The sequence below is a fragment of the Talpa europaea genome (genome assembly GCF_964194135.1).
Source record: "Talpa europaea genome assembly, chromosome: 16".
Lineage (NCBI taxonomy): Eukaryota > Metazoa > Chordata > Mammalia > Eulipotyphla > Talpidae > Talpa > Talpa europaea.
In genome coordinates this window covers 1132241-1149929 of record NC_140084.1, presented here as the reverse complement: position 1 = coordinate 1149929, position 17689 = coordinate 1132241, and the positions used below count along the sequence as shown (strand labels likewise).

At 65.1% G+C, this 17689-nt stretch overlaps 1 protein-coding gene across 1 annotated transcript; it reads right to left on the bottom strand.

Moving 5' to 3' along the window:
- Positions 1–4063: 4063 nt before the first annotated feature.
- Positions 4064–12487, bottom strand: MTHFSD (methenyltetrahydrofolate synthetase domain containing; the record flags this gene model as incomplete). The annotated part of the gene is made up of 7 exons (XM_084257951.1): positions 12389–12487; positions 11111–11224; positions 9644–9757; positions 7838–7928; positions 6787–6899; positions 6499–6624; positions 4064–4639 (listed from the first exon to the last, which is right to left on the bottom strand). Exons 1-7 carry the CDS (start codon positions 12449–12451, stop codon positions 4064–4066), a joined length of 1197 nt encoding a protein of 398 aa, XP_084114077.1. The 5' UTR covers positions 12452–12487.
- Positions 12488–17689: the final 5202 nt, after the last annotated feature.

The following is a 17689-nucleotide window of genomic DNA, read 5'->3' as shown; positions in this document are numbered from 1 at the left end:
TCCCACGTGAAGGCAAACGGGTCTTGACTCTCTGGAGCAATAGCTGTCAGGAAAAAAAGCATTTGCCAGATTGGCGACAAAATGCCTAGCTCATGGCTCAGACTATCCATCAAGTCTGCCACCGAAGCCCTGCAGCGTGCAAGGGGGGGGGGGGACTACCTTATTTCACTCACGATAACCCACTGTCATGCGCCAGGAGCCATCGGGCTTCTTCCTGGCCACACCGGCGAGTTGCAGGGGCTGTGGGCAGTACGCACGCTGCCCACTTTCTCCGGTTCTGATATGGTGCCCGTAATTTCCTTGTGGCCTCCAGGCAGCCGATACTGCTTGGTATTAGTCCCTCGCCTAGGGACTGGCAGTTGTGTGGGCGGATGCTTGGTGTGTCCTCGCACCACTGCCTTGACCACACGCACTCCAGGGTGAAACTCCGACTGTGGTCTTGAGCCATAAGCCACGTAGCACATCCACCCCCAGGACGTGCTCCGGGATGGGCGACACATGTATTTTATCCTCCTTCGGGGGTCATGGCCCAATCCCCAGGGACAGTCTCACTGCTGTCACCTGGACACTCTGGCCTCCACAGCCCTCACTGTAACAATCAGACCCTTGAAATCTTCCTGGATTTCCACAGAGCAGGGTACATTCTGCTCCTGTGTCTACCAAAGCCAAAGCTCTTTGCGCGTGAGTCGGGGCCAGTGGATGGCAGGCTCCACATGTGGCCTCTGGTCCCTGCCCGGCCCCTGTGGACGGGTTCCTTGGCCCTCACCCTATTCGAAAGTGATCGCCCGAGGACGGGGTTGGCAGCAGGTGGTCTTGCAGGCGCAGGGCGCGTGCCTGAGGCCTGACGCTTCCAAGCTTCCCCTGAGCAGCAGTCCTTCTCATGGGCGCGAGCCTCTGGGCTTCCTGCAGCTGCTCCGTAATTCCAACAAGTACGCCCTGGGCTTCGCGTGGGTGTTAGTGCGGTCTACACCTGCTCTCACTACACCTGTCCACATTTGGTTACAGGTAACTTTAGCAGGCTCCGTGATGCCAAGAGGCTCACGCCCTCCTCGGCATAACTTTCGACTGTTCAACAACTGCCCGTATTCCTCCCCAAGCTTGCGAGTGCCGGCTCTCGACTGCACCCGGCCCGCTCTCGCTGTGGCGACGTCGTGGACTGACGTCCCGCGTAGGGGGCTAGAACTGCCGTGAGGGATCCAAATGCGGACAAGAGGGAACCTTTTCATACCAAGTCTCTCATCCCTCCCGTGAGCGTCACCATCAGGACCACGGGCATTCACGTTGCGCATGGCCTGCCGCATCCACAATTCCCGAAGCGCCTGTCCCAGCGCGGCGTCCGTCTGCCATCTGCTCGCTGTCCCCGGCACGGCTCCTGCCTCAGCCACACAGTTCGTGCGGCAGCCGTCACCCATCCCAGCAGGGTGTGGTCGCCCTGGCCGTACCGCCGGCCGTCCTGCAGCCTCTGTCTCCAGGGTGGGTGTGACGTCACGGGGGCCAGTCTCTGCACCTCTTGCGCCGTCAGATAATCCCATCCACCCCGGGTCCCACAAACGCAGCAGCCAGGCTGCCAAGGGCGCCCCTGGCTTCTGGCGGCACTGTCTGCCCGAGTCCGCCACTTCCTCCTGGGCGTGTGGTCGGTACGTGGGACACCGTCACGTGTGGTGGCCCAGCAGCCTCACCCCCTGGGGCCATGGGCCACTGCCACCTCATTTTCTGAGTCCCCACCGGCGGGCCCGGGGCACGGGACCAGCCTCCTCCTCCTCTCCAGGAGTCCGGCATCTCCGAGTCGCAGGTTGCTTTGCCACCCCCGGCTGCGACTCGGGCGAAGGGCCGGCCTCCGGCTCCTCCTCTGCTGGGGAGTCTGGCCTCTCCGGAATGGGGGGGTTGGCGTCTCCGAACCTCTTCCTCCAGAATCCTCAAACGTTGCTGCGGTTCCCGCACCTCTTCCCGCCGCTCATCCCGTCCTTGCTGGACTCTGGCGCGCGCCTTCTGCCTGGCCTCTCACGGGGCTGCGAGAAACCCCCAGCCCACGGCCGCTGCCGCCTCGCGGGCCCCGTGTCTCTCCGGCGTCTCTCCCGTTTCGCACGGGGCCTGTTCCGATGCCCCGGGGATCCGTCTCCCTCTGGCCATTCCTGGGAAGCGCCCCCTGGGGGAGAGGCTGGCCACGAGGACCATCTGCTCGTGGCCCGCGCCCCTCAACCTCTCCCCAGGTGTCAAAGGGCTCCATACCTGTCTGCGTCGAGCCGTCCTGCTTTGAACCGACCTGCCGTCTACGCCAAGTGTAGCGCAGCCACCCACACCCGGTAGGATCATCCCTGTTCGCAGCCGTGTCGGGGTCCTCACGCGCTCCGCCGCTCGTCGCCGTGCTCCGTCGCGCTCCGCCACACACCTCCGTCCACGCCACCGCACTTCTCCGTCCTCAGCCCCGCACCGCGCTGCCCCGCGCCATGCCAGGCCACGCCAGGCCATGCCACGCCACGCCATGCTGCTTGGCTGAGTGCGCATGTGCGGTGGGAGGGTGGAAAAGCCCGAAGCTCCCCCACTACTTACCCCCCAGGGACCCGCTCCCGGGCATCCACGGGTGCCTGGGCTCCCCACAGCTGGGGGCCAGTCCCAAGAAGGCGAGTGGGACTCACCGCCCACTGGGCCAGCAGCCAGTCCCCGTCCCCACCCTGCTGCCGGCCCCGCTTGCTTGCCCACCCGCACAGACCCCCTGTGGCGCGCCTGAGCGAGGCTGGCTGTGAAGAGGCTCCTGCCGGGCACGAGACAGCACCCCGAAGCCTTGGAGTCTCCGTCCTGCTCGGAGCAGTGGTTGTCCCGAATCAGAACCTTGGAAACAAGGTCCCCGGCAGCTCGTGGCGAGGGCGCAGGAGACCGTCCGGGCCGTGCACACCCCCAGTGCCGCCCTCAGCCCTGCCCGTTCCCTGGGCCTTGGCTTCCTCTTGGGCGCCCTCCCGGGGGGCGGCCCAGAGCTGCCTGGGGTCACTGGCAGACTCGAGGGGGGCTGCAGCCACGGGCTCGCGGGCAGGCCCTCCCCTGGGGCGGGGAGAAGGCTGGGGCCGCGCGGGTGCTTCGCTGTGAGCCCGCGGCCTGGAGACGGGCTACTCTCTGCAGTGACGGGGCAGGCTGCCCGGACGGCTCGCTGGGCGGTGCAGGAGGGACGGCAGACCGCCCGGCTCGGGCAGCGCGCTCTGCAGGTCAGCCAAGTCACCCCAGGCGCCTTCTGGAGGGTTGGGGCCGGGACACAGGTGGCCAGCACCCCCGGACTGGGTGGCCAGTCGGCCTGGGCCATCCCAGGCAGACATGAGAGGCACCTGCGCAGCCCCCCCCCCGCCCCCATTTTATCCATGACAACTTGGGGAAGGAGTCTCCATTTAATGAGCAGATTTTTTTTATTGAAGATTTTATTTACACATACAAGAGCTGGGGTACAGGCCAGAGATGGGGGGGGTGAGGGCTCCCCGGAGACAGAGTGGGGAGCAGAACAGGCGGATCCACTGAAACACACTGCTGAGGGGAGCAGCGGGGAGGCAGGAGGGGTCTGCCGCGCCCTGTGGGCAGCTCCCTGGCCGGGGATCTAACGTGCTGCAGGGGCTGCGGACAGCCTCACAGTGCTGTGCTTGACCCCCTGGCCACCAGGGAGGGCGGCTGCCACATCTAAGGACCACATCTAAGGACAGATTTGTCCTCCAAAGTGGATGTGGTTTTTGCTGTCAATCCCTGGGGAAATGTGTGTTTCAGAGGGAGGCTGGAGGCCTGGACCACGGCCTTAGTCGGGTGGGCAAGGCCTGCCCTTGTGGGGTGTGGCCCCTCTCAGACTTGCGCAGCTGAGGTGCTGAGGGGCGGGTTCCGCGCCGCGCCTATTTGACCTTTCACCCAGGGTGGGCCAGTGCGCGCGTGTGTGGGGGGCCCGGCTCAGGCAGGACGCGGCCCGTCGGGCGGCTGGAAGGACCCCGGGGGCACCAGGCAGGCTGGGGGACGAGCCACGCTCCACAGCCAGCAGGACAGAGCCAGCCCGTCAGGTCAAAGACTGAAGGCCCCGACTTCCCACAAAGAGCCGAGCTCAGAGCAGCGGCGGCTCCTTGGGCCTGGGAGGACCCACGGGGGCCGCAGCGTCCGAGGCAGCCGGGCCAAGGTCAGGGTGTGGCTCTGCAGCGCAGCCGCCCTCCAGGCCACGGGCCCTCTGCGGCCTGGCCAGTGCCACCCGCAGGGGGCTGGCGCCCAGGTGCAAGCCCTGCAGGCGAGAGACGGCCTGCTGCGCCGAGGCCTGGTCCTGGTAGTGGAGGAAGGCCCTGCCCCGCGGGCCCTGCCACGTGAGCCGCCCGGGCATGGAGCCCAGCTCCCGCAGGGCGCACTTCAGCTCCCGCACCCGGGCACCCGGGGGCAGGTTCCCCACGTAAACAGAGGCGGCAGGCGGGGGCTTGGGGCTAGAGGGTGCACCCTCACCCTGCGCAGCACCCACTTCCGGCCGGGCCGGGACCCGGGGTCTCCCGTCTGCACTCGAGGGAGCCTTCTCCCCGCCGTGAGTTTCCGGAAGGTGCCGGCGCTCGTCCCGGAGGGCGACGTCTTTCCCAGCCTGCTTCTCCCGCTGCCGGAGGCTCCTGAGGACCGGGATCTTCCCCAGCATCTCCCCGCTGACCTGGAAGGGGAGCAGCCGCAGCTACTCTGGGGAGCCCCGGGGCCCACGGCTGCCGCGCCGGCCCGGCAAGAACAGGAGCTGTGGCTGGCGTGGCGCTGGCGGTGGGCCCGGCCGCCCGGGAGGGGCCCCTGGCTGGTAGCCAGCAGCTCTGCGCCCTCCCGGCTGCAGGGAGCTGGGCACGGGGCCTGCCTTGGCCCCCCACGCGCTGAGGCAGCCGGGGGAACAGGCTCTGCTGTCTCCTCGCCCAGAGGTTCGGGGAGCAGGAAGGCCTGCAGCCCGGGAAGAGCTGAGGTCACTGGGGTTAGGGTCGCCCGACGACAACCCCTGAACAGGGGGGACTTCTGCCTTCATACCGGCCCCGCCTGGCAGCCTCTGCTTGAGGCGAGGTGGGGTCTTAAGGGGACGCAGGGACCGCCGCCTCCTCTCGGGGCAAAGCTGCCCCAGCGCGGCGGGCAGTGCCGGCGGCAAGCCCCGGGATCCCGGCTCCGGACACGCCCCTGCCGCGGCCCCGCGGAGGGCCGGGCACCACGGAGGACGAGCGCCTCGGCTGCGTACGGCTTCTGCACGCCGGGCGCCTTTGGCTTTCCGCCTGCTGTGTCACCGGGTGTTTCTGGAAGCCTTTTATGAGGGGTGCGGAGACGGCTCAGCCTGTGTGTCCCATTTCTGAGGCAAGACATCGCCCACCCGGCCTCCGCTGGGCCTTGGAATTGAGGCATCAAGGTGGCTAAGGCAGCGGGAGCACCCGGAGCCTCGGGGTCCCAGGAGCCCCAAAGCAAACCCCAAGCGCAGCCAGCCCCTCCCTCCGACCCCGCTCCCAACCCCGCGGAGTTCAGGCCCGCGTGCTCTCTGGGGCTGGGGCTACAAGCAGACGCCAGCTGGTCCCAGTCAGACCTTACGGGCACCGCAAGTCGCTAGACCCGGCATTTGGAGAGTCCGGGGAACTCGAAGCTGCACCCACAGTCAGGAGAGAAGCCGGGCCCCGTGGGCTCAGTCCAGTCTGCACAGCCTGTCACAAGGCCCAGCCACGAGCCCCCTCGGGGGGCTCAGCCCCGGGGCACCCTCAGGCAGGAGAAGGTGCTCTCAGGAAAGCTGACCCCTGCGGCCAGGCCCCCCCACGTGGGCAGCAGACACCCACTGAAACACCACGTGAGGCGCAGGCACCTCCCAGGGCACGCCGCCCCTGCGAGGGCACCCCCAGCCCAGGGAGTCGGCTGGAGAACGATAAAGAGGCCTGGGCGATGGGCCGGCAGCCCCCACGCTGGCCCTGCGGGGCTCCCCTTACACAAGACTCCAAGAGCAGCCGGGGCTTCGGGCAGGTGTGAGGGCTGGATGTCGCTCCTCCGCGGGCGCCCCGCCCCCGGCCCCAGGCGCACCGGCTCCATCCCGTCCCACAGCCCACGGAAAGGCCCGGGGAGCACCGCCTTGCCCTCAGGCTCCGGCGGGCCGGGCTGCACGAGCAGGCTGGCTGCGTCGTGGGCGCTGAGAGCTGGCAGTCCTGCTGCTCAGTCGTCGAGCGCAAAGCAGCGCCGGCCGGCCGCGGCGGCCACTCAGTTAGAAGCCGCAGCCAGCAGGCCTGCTTTCCCTCCGGGCCGTTGGCCACGCACAGCCCCGGACTCCCGCCCCCGAGCCTGCGCCAGGTCAAGCAAATCAGAAACGCGCCTCCCCCCAGAGGCTCCGCCTCGCGCCCCCCAGGCCCCTGGTCGGGGCCAGCTGTCGCCTCGCCCTCAGCTCGCCTGACCGCGGACAGGGCACAGGAGGGAGACCTCGAAAATCCCTCTTAAGCTGGGCGCGGGCGACTTGGGCCTGGCCCGAGGGCAGCGCCCCACTAGGGAAGGGGGCGTCCAGGCCCGGGGACCCACCTTGGACCACGTGACTCCCGTGGGCCTTGGGCGCCGGCAGCCGGTGGCGACCACTCTCGTGGGGGTGAGGATGTAGTCCACGCTGAGGTCGTGGTCCTCCAGGAGGCTTTCGGGGATGTCCACCACCTGCCCAGAGGGAGGGCAGGGCTGAGGGGCCGCTCAGGTCAGGCTCTCCCCAAACCGCCGCGGGGAGGCTGAGCCCGGAGCGTCCGCCTGCCGCCACCGCCCACCCGGAACCCACCTCCCCACGGAGCACAGCAGGGCCCCGAGGGGCTTCCCAGGAGGCACCTGGCAGTCGTGGACGATGGTGACCACTGGAGTGCCGGGGCCGACCGCGCCCATGGACGCCATCATGGCGTATTCGAGGTCCGCGTAGCCTTCTCCCTTCCCGATTCTCCAGCCTGAAGAGAACGCAGGGTCAGCGCCTGCGGGGTGTGGGCGGCCACCCCGGAGTCGCGCCCTATGGGGTCGCTGTGGAAGGCGACCCCTGGAGCAGCACCCGGCCCTTCCGCAGACGGCACGGCGGCCCCGCAGGCAGCCGGCGCCGTCACGCGGGTAAGCCCAGCCCAGCCCAGCGGCTCGGGCTCCTCACAGGAAGCGCGTCAGCAGTCAGGCGAGCAGGGCCCGGGGACGAGCGACGGAAGGCTGGTTTCTAGAAGGCCAAGAGCAGAACCCACTGGAAAGACTCTTCCCGATCAGCGGCCCCGGGTGGAACAGAAAACGCTCAAGCCGGAGACGGGAGGGAAGGTGGCCTCGCCTGTCCCGCGGGTCCCCGGCGGCCCCGGGCTTGAGGGGCAGGGCCGAGGCAGCGCCAGGACCACCACGATGGGTAGGAGATCCCGTGAGATCCCGGCGCTGCCTCGTGAGATTTGGGTCCCAGACCCTGGGGCACCACCGGGATCACAGGCGCGGGAGGAGGCGCTCGCGGGCGGGAGGGCAGCAGTGGAAGGCCGGGCTCCTGCGAGGCCCCAGTGTGTGGCATCAGCGCCCCCGACCACGGAAGGCCCTCGTGGGTGCGTGGAGACCAGGCCGCGGAGAGACAGCAGAAGCTCTGTCCGGCCCCCGGGCCCTCGCCCCGCACACAAGCCGGCGCTCGCAGGGCCGGGCCGGGCTGGGCAGCCTGTGCCCGTGGAGGCTGCTCGACCCGGCCTGCCCCGTGCTGTCCGGGAGGCGGTCGCTTCGCGACAAAAACAAAGCCTAGAACCCCTGCTACTGTGGAGGGGCCGGGGGCCGGGAGGGCTGAGCGGCCTCCCAAATGAAGGACAGATGCGCCGTGGGGGCGGGCGCGCCCAGACAGCCGAGCACAGAGCGGGCAGATGCAGGCGAGGGCGACTCTCACCTTTCTCAGAAACGGCGACAGACCCCACCACAACCAGGTCCACGGCGACCCTGGCGTCCAGGCCCAGGGGGACGCTGTAGCTCCTCACTCCCTGTGGACAGAGACGCGCCATGAAGCCCCGGGGCAGGGCGCCCACCCCTACCTCACGGGCAGGGCCCCAGGGCCCTGACCCCACAGACTCAGCGGGGGGAAGCCCGGGGCTCAGCACCCAGGAGGGGGTGCTCCCACCGTCTCTCTCCCAGAACAGATGCTGGGAGGAACGGCCAGCGTGAACAGGCAGGATGCCGACGTGTGATGGACAGCTTGTCCGGGAGGCAGAGGACACTGAGGTCACAGCACAGGCTCAGGGTCACGGGCTGGGCCTCCGAGGGAGACCGGGCCGCGGGCTTTCCTCCCACCCGGCGGCAGGCGTGGAAGTGAAGAGGGCAAGCTGTGCCCTCACAGGCAGCAGGGGCAACCTGGGGAGCCACACGTCAGGCCAGCACGAGATACGGGGCGTCCCCGTCCGCACAGCACCTCACTTATGACACGTCCTCTTTAGCCACAGCGCGGCAGCAGCACCGAGTGCCCGGGGAGGCCGGTCTGTGGGGCCGGGGCAGACGCTGCGCAGAGCAAGCCTCAGTGGTCGATCCTTGGGTGTTGCTCAGACCTGGCCACGGGCTGGGACAAGTCCTCACAGGACCAGTATGTGCATCGGGTGGGGGTCTCCCGAGTCAGACCACAGGAACTGCCCAGGGTGCCCGCTCTGGGAAAGCCTGTCTCCTCACGGAGGCACCAGGCAAGCAGCTCCGGGCCCGGCACATGTCCCCATGGTGCTAAAGGCCCTGCCGGCAGCCCGGGTGAGCAGCCCCTGGGGGGTTTCTGTGCTGTGACCCCCTGCCAGACTCCTATCTCCTCACGTGGCAGCCTCTACTGCTTGGTCCAGCAGAGGGAAGGTGAGCGAGGGGTCCCCGGGTCTCCACAGCCTGTCCTTTGGGGCGCAGTCAGGCCTGTCTGCCTGCCCGTGGCCGGCACTGTGAGATCAGAGCCAGCAGAGGGGCGAGTGACGAGGTCAGGGAGCCCGGCCTGGTGCGGTGGCAGCGGCCGGCCACGGGGCCTGGGGCTCGAGCCCTCACCCCATCGGGGCCTGCGTCTGCACCAGGCACGCCTGCGCCACTCCCCACTCTGCGTCGTGAGGGAGTGACGCGCTGCCTGAGACCTGCCCTGGGTCCCTGAGCCTGAGCCTTCTCTCGGGTTTGACACAGAACAAAACCAATCTGCTGTTCAGCCTTTAGCAAAGCCCAGCCCAGCCCTGGGAGTGGCCTGGAAGGACGCTGGGCCTTGGCACATGCAGAGGTGCGTGTGGGATCAGGCCCCGTTCATGGGTGGGGGGGTGAACTGGGGGGGCAGGGGGCAGACACGCCTGACCCGGGCCTTAGTCCCAGGGAAAGGGAGGCTCTGAAGCTGCCAACCCATGCCACCCAGCCCTGGCTCCAGACCCCTGGGCGCAGCTGGGAAAAGCTCCGGCACAGATGGACACCAGGGGGCGCCAGAGCACAGGGCCACTAGCGGCTCCTCTGGTGTTAACCCGCGATTTGCAGCTTGCCGGCCGGCCTGGGGCACCAGAAGTGGAGCCGAGTGGCCAGGCCGTGGGAACGCGGGCGGGCTTCCAGCTTGGCTCCTGGAGCTGGGCCGTGGGTGCTCCAGCAGCTCGGCCTGTCGGCCTTTGGTGACAGTAGCTTTCACCTCCGCGCTGTCTGCTGCTGTTAGAACTGGCCGGGGCCTGGTTGGTGCTTTCCTGGGGGCGACATGGTGGCGGGCACCCACCTGGGAGGTGGCACACTTCCTCAAGGTGTCCTTCGTGGCCCCGGGGGGCGGCGTGATCCGATTAAACAGCCCTGTTCTCAGGCGTGGTGTTGGGACCAACAACGTTTTCTTGCTCTTTAAAAAATAAAAGAGACAAGCGGTCACTCACGAGGTGGAACAGGGAGGCCTAGGGCTGTGCATTCTGGAGAGGGCCGCGAGCTGCGTGCCTGCATTTTCAGGTGTGTGCCACGCAAACGGCTCGCAGGCGGGCGCAGCTCAGAAAGCGGGGGCCAGTTCCTCTCGGAGCCGCGGCTCCACGCCCCGGAGGACACATGTGGCCCGGCGCCCTGATGCTCCTTCGCCTGCCACGCGAACCCTAAAGGTCAGAAATAGCAGCAAACCCACACCAAGGTCTGTGCTCGCAAGCCCCAGCCTGGTTGTGGCTGCGCCTCTGTCCACAGAGCCCGTCCGGGCAAGGCTCAGGCTGGAGCCCGGAAGGGCGCGGGCGGCTGCCTCAGAGGCGGGGACTCTGCTTCTGCCGGGAGGGGCTGCTGGCAGGGCATGGCCCTGAACCGCACGCGGCCGAGAGCTGGCTCCAGAGGCCCACCCGGGGCCAGAACCCCGGCTCCACCGCCAGTGCCGACACGCGGGCCGAGGTGGCGGGCGAGGCACCTCGCAGGCAAGCGTCGGCGGGAGGTGGCTCATGGGTCACACCCGCGCACCGCGGGGCCTCCGCTGCGGCCCGGCCACTGCCAGTGCACTGGCCTGTGCTACTGACCGCCGGCAAGAAACTGCTCTGGAAGGCTCAAAACGGGGGTCCCTCTTGGAGTTCACCCCGTTGGCAGTCCAAGCGCTCCCCCACAGGAGAGGCTGCAAGAACCAGAGCAGGTCCCACACGCCCGCCCCCGGCAATGACTGCCCGCCCTGGCCCCTGCACCACGCAGGCATCTCAGGAGGCAGATGCGCCTGTGGGGGCCTGGCCCGAGCACTGTATGGCGTCGGCTGCGGGCTGTTCCCGAGGCCCTCAGTGAAGTGCGCCAGGGCTGGGGGCTGCTGTTGGTTCACGGCCAACCCTGGTGTCACACAAGAGCGTGAGCGTTGAAACCACGGCAAATTGGGGGCATCCACCTTTTATGTCAAGTTAGAATGATTCAGTCACTGTGGGGGGAATGTTTTCTTTCTCTTGAAAAGGAGCCCATGTTTTTGTGAAATACTGCTCTGATTTGTATATTTGGGAGATTCATTTATCAGAATCTTCACCCGCGGGCTGTCTAGTTTCTAAGTTAGGACGCTACAAGTGAAGCAGAAGGAAGCGGGCCTGCTGCAGCCTCTCTCCTGCGAGTCCCGGCCCACGCTCGAGGCCCCTGTCCTCTGGGGGTGGAAATGCGAGGGGCAGCTGGACAGCCGAGACCCAGGGCCGCCGCCCCACACACAGGGTCGTGCCCTCCCGGCCACCCGAGACGGCGCTGGCTCGGGCCCTGGGGTTACCTGCAGGGCCAGCAGCCGGGCGCCTTCCAGCGGCTTGTCAGGGTCCACTTTCACTTCCTGCGACCTGGAAAAAACTTCCAGGCCTTGGAGGTTCTGGCCGGCCAGGTGGGAACCCTAGTCAAGGCAGACAGACAGAGCACTTACTTCCAGGACGAAGAAGCGAGCGTGTTTCTGGGGCGCGTCGGGGTTGACTTTAATGGTTCTGGCCATTCTGAACGCCTGCAAGCGAGGGAGGTGGTCGGCGGCTCGAGCGGCGCCCTGTGTAAAGGCAGCTGCCGGTTACCCGCTGGTCGGCATGGGCCGGCAGGCAGGGGAGGAAGGGGCTGAGGTGGCCAGCCTCGCCCAGTACTTTTTGCTGAAATAGAGCAGCCCTTCCAGAACGCGTGCAGAGCACAGACATGAGGCCAGGTGGCCCTCAGGGACAGCGCGTGCCTTCGTAACCAGGGCCCAATGAGGAAGTGGCTGGTTCCCACTGAGCGGAACCCCTCCGCCCCCGCCACGACTCCTTTTTAAGGGTGTTTCTGTTGATTCTGTGCAGCCCGTCCCATCTTTTCCCTGCGCTTCACGAACCTCTCTCTCCCTGGAATAAGCAGCCCTTAAAGGAAAGTAGTAACAAAAAAACCCTACCAAAGTTTTTCAAAGGGACCCAGTTCAGGGCCTGAACTCGCTCCAGAGAAGCCAGGCTGGGGGAGGAGTCGGCCTAGGTTGGGGTGGGCAAGCAAACGGGTCATGCCCTTCAGGCCTGGCAGAGCCCTCGGGTGTTTTCAAGACCCCTCTGGTCCTCTGAGACAGCACGCATGCCGGCAGTGGGGAGCTGTGTCCGGCCGCCCTTCTAAAGCCGACTGTTTCCTACTGACGTCCTCATAGCAGGCATTTCTGACATCTTCCACTCTGAACGGCTGCTGGGAGGGCCCTGAGGGGTCTGGCAAGGCCTTCCTCTTTCCGGTGCTGGGGGGGGCTTCTCTGTCCGAGCACCCCTCCTTAGCGATGGAGGACATGGGGTCTGAGGACTGGGAGGCAACTCGCCTCCAGCAGGACTCACATGCTACCGGGTCTCGAAAGTAGGCAGAGCACACCCGCCCGGACCCCACCCCGCAGGCCGAGGTGCGGAGAGCAAGCCTCAAGCACCAGGCATCCAGGCACCGCCCGGGGGGGCTGGGACTTCTCACTCTGCTTGCTGTTCACCCAACTGCAGTGTGCCCGCAGCAGACAGCCATGGCTTGCTGCTAATGCTGCTCGCCTAGGGGGCTCCCGCTTTCCTTCCGCATGCTTAAGTACCTTGAAGTTGGGAATCCTGTGGTGGACAGGTCGGGGGAAGTCAGCTAAATTTTGTGATTCCATGTAGTCCCAGATTCGCTCACGAATGTCCTGTTTGGAGATACCTAACGAGGAAGGCGCGACGGATTAGCAGGCAGGAGGCCATTCCCAGCGCCTGCGGCCCCAGGCCCTGAGGCGTGCCTGCTCCCTCGGTGCCCTCCGCTCCCCACGCCGCACTGCAGCCTGGGCTTTCCGAGCTCTACAGTGAAGTCAGGGCTAGGAGTCGTGACAGATGACTAATGTGCAAAACGGGATGAATTCAACACCACCCAAGTGTCCACCGAGTCTCACTAACCTGTAGCAGAACAAGGCACCCCAGAATACGGCACCCGTGTTCCACAGCAGTCAAAGCACTGCCAAGTAGCACCCAGCCCACCCATCTGTATGCGTCTACTCTTGCTGTCAAGCTTGCCCAAGTGTTCTGTAAACCAGCTCTTCCTTGGGATGAGCAGCGGCAGCCCCTGCTACTAGTGTGGGAATCCCTGCTCCTATAGCCAACTTTGTAAACGCATTTTAAGGCAGCAGATAGCCTGTATTTATTTGGGGCAGTCTTCACAAAATTTACATTAACCATGTGCTCCCCTTGGAGAAATAGAAAAAGCAGCTTTCAGTGAAGCGGTGAAAACACAGCACCAGCACCTTCACATAGTTGCGTCTTAATCATTCCGTGAGTTCTGCTCTAGTACCCTGGGGATCCTGTCATGAGGTGCTGAGTGAGGCCCTGACTGTCCAGCTTCATACCCTATTCCTCACTTTGAATTCAGATGTGGCTCGGGCACTGTGGGTCCATCTCCCCGTCAGGGCTTCACGCCTCCCTCCCCTGGCCCCCCACCACTGCACTCAGCTCTAGCATAGCCACCTCCTCCAACAAGCACCCTGAGTGGTCAGTGGCAGACAGATGTCTATCCTGCAGGAACCCAGAGCACCGACACTTTGGATTTCCAGACAGAAGCAATTAGAGGCCCACCTGTATGGTGAATACATTTATCACTTTCACTGGCAACCCCGAGGCCATAGGCGGCGCCAACACATTGCAGGATGCTGTGTGCACACAAGGAACACAGGCACTGTGGCCCTTGCCACGGGAGGGTTGATTAATCACATTTAAATGGCTCCCATTTATAAAGCAATGGGCTAATTGGGAGCGGAGGGGGAGAATAAAAGGAAAGGGCAGGAACTTGCCCCTGGAAAGTTAGGAAAACATGGGAGATGATTAGGATAACAAGAAGCGACATGTATTAATGTGTGAAAAGCCTGAACTCTGTTCTGTTACCGCCTGTCAGGTCAGCCGGGGCCTCGCTCACTCCTCCACCTCTGGCCCTGAGCTCAGACCTGGCCCCCAGCAGGCACCTCCAAAGGTTTATGACCCCCCCTTGTTATCAGCGCCGGCTGTGCGCTGGTCCCGGGCTGCACGTGTGGGAGGGCGGAGTGGACGCCGGCCGTGCAGCGCCGGGCGCAGCAGGAGTTCCAGGACTGGGCACCATCTCCGCCCGCCACCCGCCATCAATCACAGCTCGCCCCCGCTGGAGGGTGACCTCCTAAGCCCGGGGGCTCGGAACGCGTCTCCCCGGCGCCCGCAGCGGGCCCGGCCTGGACCAGGCTTTCGCGAGGCGGTGGGCACGCGCGCGTTAGGTCAGGAGGGTCTCCGGCCGGCCCGTGCCCCCGCTGTTGGCCGCAGCGTCCCCCGGGGGGCGGAGGTCGCGGGCAGCGGCGACGACGGGCGCGTGCACACGGCGCCCTCCTCCTCCGTGCCGGGGCAGCTTTATTCGAAACCCACCCGGACCCTGGCGCGCCCCTCACCCGCCCACGGCTCCATGGCGACGCCGTCAGAGAGCGAGCCCGGGCGGATCGGAGACTGTCGCGCGCGGTGACGCCACGCGCCCGCGCCACGCCTGCGCGCTGGCCTGAAGGGGGCCGAGGGCGTCGCCCGCGCCTGGAGGGAGCGGCCCAGCGCGCGCCTGCGTCTGCGACTCCGCGGGCCGAAAGAGGAGGAGCAGCGGGACGACTGGGGCGCCCCGAGCGCGCCCCTAGTTCATGGAACAAGCCGTGTCCCAGCGCCCGCTCTTCGCTCTCGGTCCCGCCTGTGCGTAGCTCGGCCCGGCGCGCCCATGTGACGTCAGGGCTGCCGGCCCGGCGCGCCTGCGTGACGTCAGGGCTCCCGCGCCGTCGTGGCGCCCGCCGGCGCCCTGGGGGGCCGAGGCACGGTGAGTGCCGGTCGGGAGCGGAGCCGGTAGCGTGCCCCGGGCGGGCCGGGCGCCTTGGAGGCGTACAGGTGCGCCCTGCAACCGGGGCCGCGACCCCGCGGGCTTCCAGGAAGCCGACTCAAAAATGTCACAGAACCAGGTCCACGGCTGCACCCCACCCCCACCCGAGACCCCCAAGGGGCTTCGCCCCGCGCCCGCCCCGGCTCCACATCCCCAGCTCCCTCCCGGGCCTGGCCGGGTAAAGGCGTTCGCTGTCTTGGTTCCACGCGAGGGAGCCGCGTGTTTCACCAGGCTCGCAAAGGTCCAAAGCATTGCTTTCCTGCGGGGGAGGCTATGACGCGGCCTCAGAGCGCCCCGTATTCTCCGCTTTCAGGAAGGCAGTAGCGCTGAGGAGTGTTTTAAGCCCTTGACCTGGCCCCGCAGCAGGGCGTGTGCAGGACTCAATGAGCCAGCTCAGGACAGAGCAGGTGCTTGGCCAAGTCCCTCAGATGGACAGCCTGGCACATCCCCAGGTAAGGGCACACAGGGGACAATCGCCCCCAGTGGCTGTTTTATTTTACTGAGTCGTTTGACATAGAAGGTAGCGGTTACTTTGACGCATTTATATGTGGTGCTACGTGATGGCTGTTGTAGCTGGATCCCATGGCAAGGTCACAGAACAAAGCTGCTGTCTGTTACACCGGACCTTAGGTTTTTGGCTTATTCACTACTTGTACGTGTGTACCTTCAGACACCACTAATCTTCCCCCTCCCATCCCTGGTAACTCCCATTTTACTCTTTCTGCAAGCTTGACTCTTTAGATTCTACCCCTCAGCGATACTGTGCGCTCTTCGTCTTTCTTTGTCTAACTTATCTCACTGAGCACAATGAGCTCAAGGTCCATCCCTGTGGTTGCAAACAGGAGAGTGTCCTCCTTTGTCATGGCCAAATAATATTCTGTCCCAATATATCCCACATCTTTTTGATCTGTTCACCAACTGACAAGCATATTGTGAAAAATAAGGCAAAAAATGGATAGTTTATTATCCATTTATAATGAGAAGCCCTCATATGGGAATGTAAGAGGGGCAACCTCGCTGCCACACCCTGCGCACCCAAGGCCTGCACCGGCTTTCTCTCACACAGGGGTCTCCAGCTCCTGCCCCTTCTGGGTAACTTCCACCTGCAACACGGACACCAGGTGGGACAGGCTGCATTGGCCTTGTGCAGCCCTATGCCTCCCTGTCTGCACTCCCTGTCATAAATAAATTCTGTAGTTGTTTCTCCTCATGTGTCTGCTGTTGGGTCATATTGTAACCATTCAGGTGAGACCCACCCACTAGGTCAAGACCGATCCCCTGGATTTTCTCAGTTTTGGGAGAACATATCTCTTCAAAACCCTGTCTCTGGCTGTCTACCCAGAGGTGGAATGTAGTTAGCATGGCCACGCAACCCCAAACCATCTAACTCCATGCAGGTGCCATCAAAATGCTAGAAGCATCCTGCACAAAAATAAATGATTCTAAAGTTTTCGGGGAACCGCAAAGACCCTGAATAGCAAAGCGATCCCAAGACAAGAACAAAGCCAGTGGATCGTGCTTCCTGGTCTCACGCTCTACTGCAAAGCCGCAGCAATCGAAGCAGCATGGGCTGGCACAAAACGCGCCCTCAGCCCCTTGGAATGGGAGAGTCCAGCCGGTACAGTCCCGTGACACTCCACGGGGCAGGAGCCCAGTGGGGCAGGGAGAGTGTTTTCAGCAGACGGAGCTGAGCAAGCAGGAAACGAGCGCAGAAGACGGACAGTGGGCCCCGGGTGGCCCTGGAAGGAAGGGCCTTCCCCTTAGCACCGCCACGGGGGGGGCCTTCACGTCGGAAGCACCACAAAAGAATGAATAGTCACGCCGCCGCTCCATGCCAGACTGCCCGCTGCCCTCTGCGTGCCCTTGTGCCCGCCGAGGCCACCGCTCAGCAGCTGAGGAAGGCGGGGCTGCGGAGCAGCGGTGGCTTTGACGAACACGTGAAGGAGCAGGTGCAAGAAGGGCTCTTTGAGAAGTGGGGCAGTGACCAAGCCATAGTGACCGCGCCGAAGAACTGAGAGCGCTTTGAAAAAAACACGGTTTTCATGCCTGTTGGGAGAGAAGTTTGGAGAAACTAGAGCTGACGGCAGAAAAACTCAAACCGCAATTTTACCATCTGAGTCGGAACCGCAGCCCCACTTTGGGCAGCGTGAGCTCGCCTGACGCCCAGGCCCTGCTGGGCGAACACACCTCCACGCGCCTCTCCCATTTCCGTGCTCAGCGGCTGCTCACACAGATACTTCACGTGCAGCTGTTCCAAAGTCGGTTTCCTTAGGCTCAGCCCTTTGGTCAGTGAACAAATGTTCGTTATTAAAACAAAAAAGAATGAATAGCCACGAAAGAGGCGGCGCGGGAGGCGGCGGCGGGCTCTCCACCAGAGGGAGCTTTTCGAGCCGTAACCCATGGGCCCCGCGCCTGCCTGTCCACTTGGGAACTGGCTCAGGGCTGTTGCAGCTTCACGGCCATGGAGAGGAAGGTGTAGACACACACAGCCCCCCACCTCCCCGCACGGCTGGGCCTTGGCGGCGCCAAGGACGCCTGCGAGGACGCGTCCTTATCCGGGGGGAGGTCACGCTTACGTTGACGCTGAATGCTGTGTTAGGAGCTGGGCCTTGGGAGGTGACCGGCCCGAGGACAGAGCCACAGGGCGCATGTCACCCCTCCCGCCTGGGCCAACATAGCCATGTCTGAGCTTGGGAGCCGCCCCCCGCCGGCCAGCTGCCCGCCTTGACGAGGACACCCGGCCTCCGGAGCTGGGGACCGAGCGCTCGTCTCCGGCCCGGGCTCTGATGTTTGTGTCCCGGCTCCTTGTCCCCTCCTGCTCCTGTGCCTGCTCCTCACTCCCCTCCTCCCCCTCCCCTCTCTCATCTCTTCCTCCCCTGCGTCCCCTCTTCCTTGCGTTCCTCCCACCGGAGCCCACTTGGGTGTCTGCGCCAGCACTCACGGCTTTCCCCGGCCCCACCGGTGGAAGCGCAGACGTCTCCCCCTGCCACACGGGCCT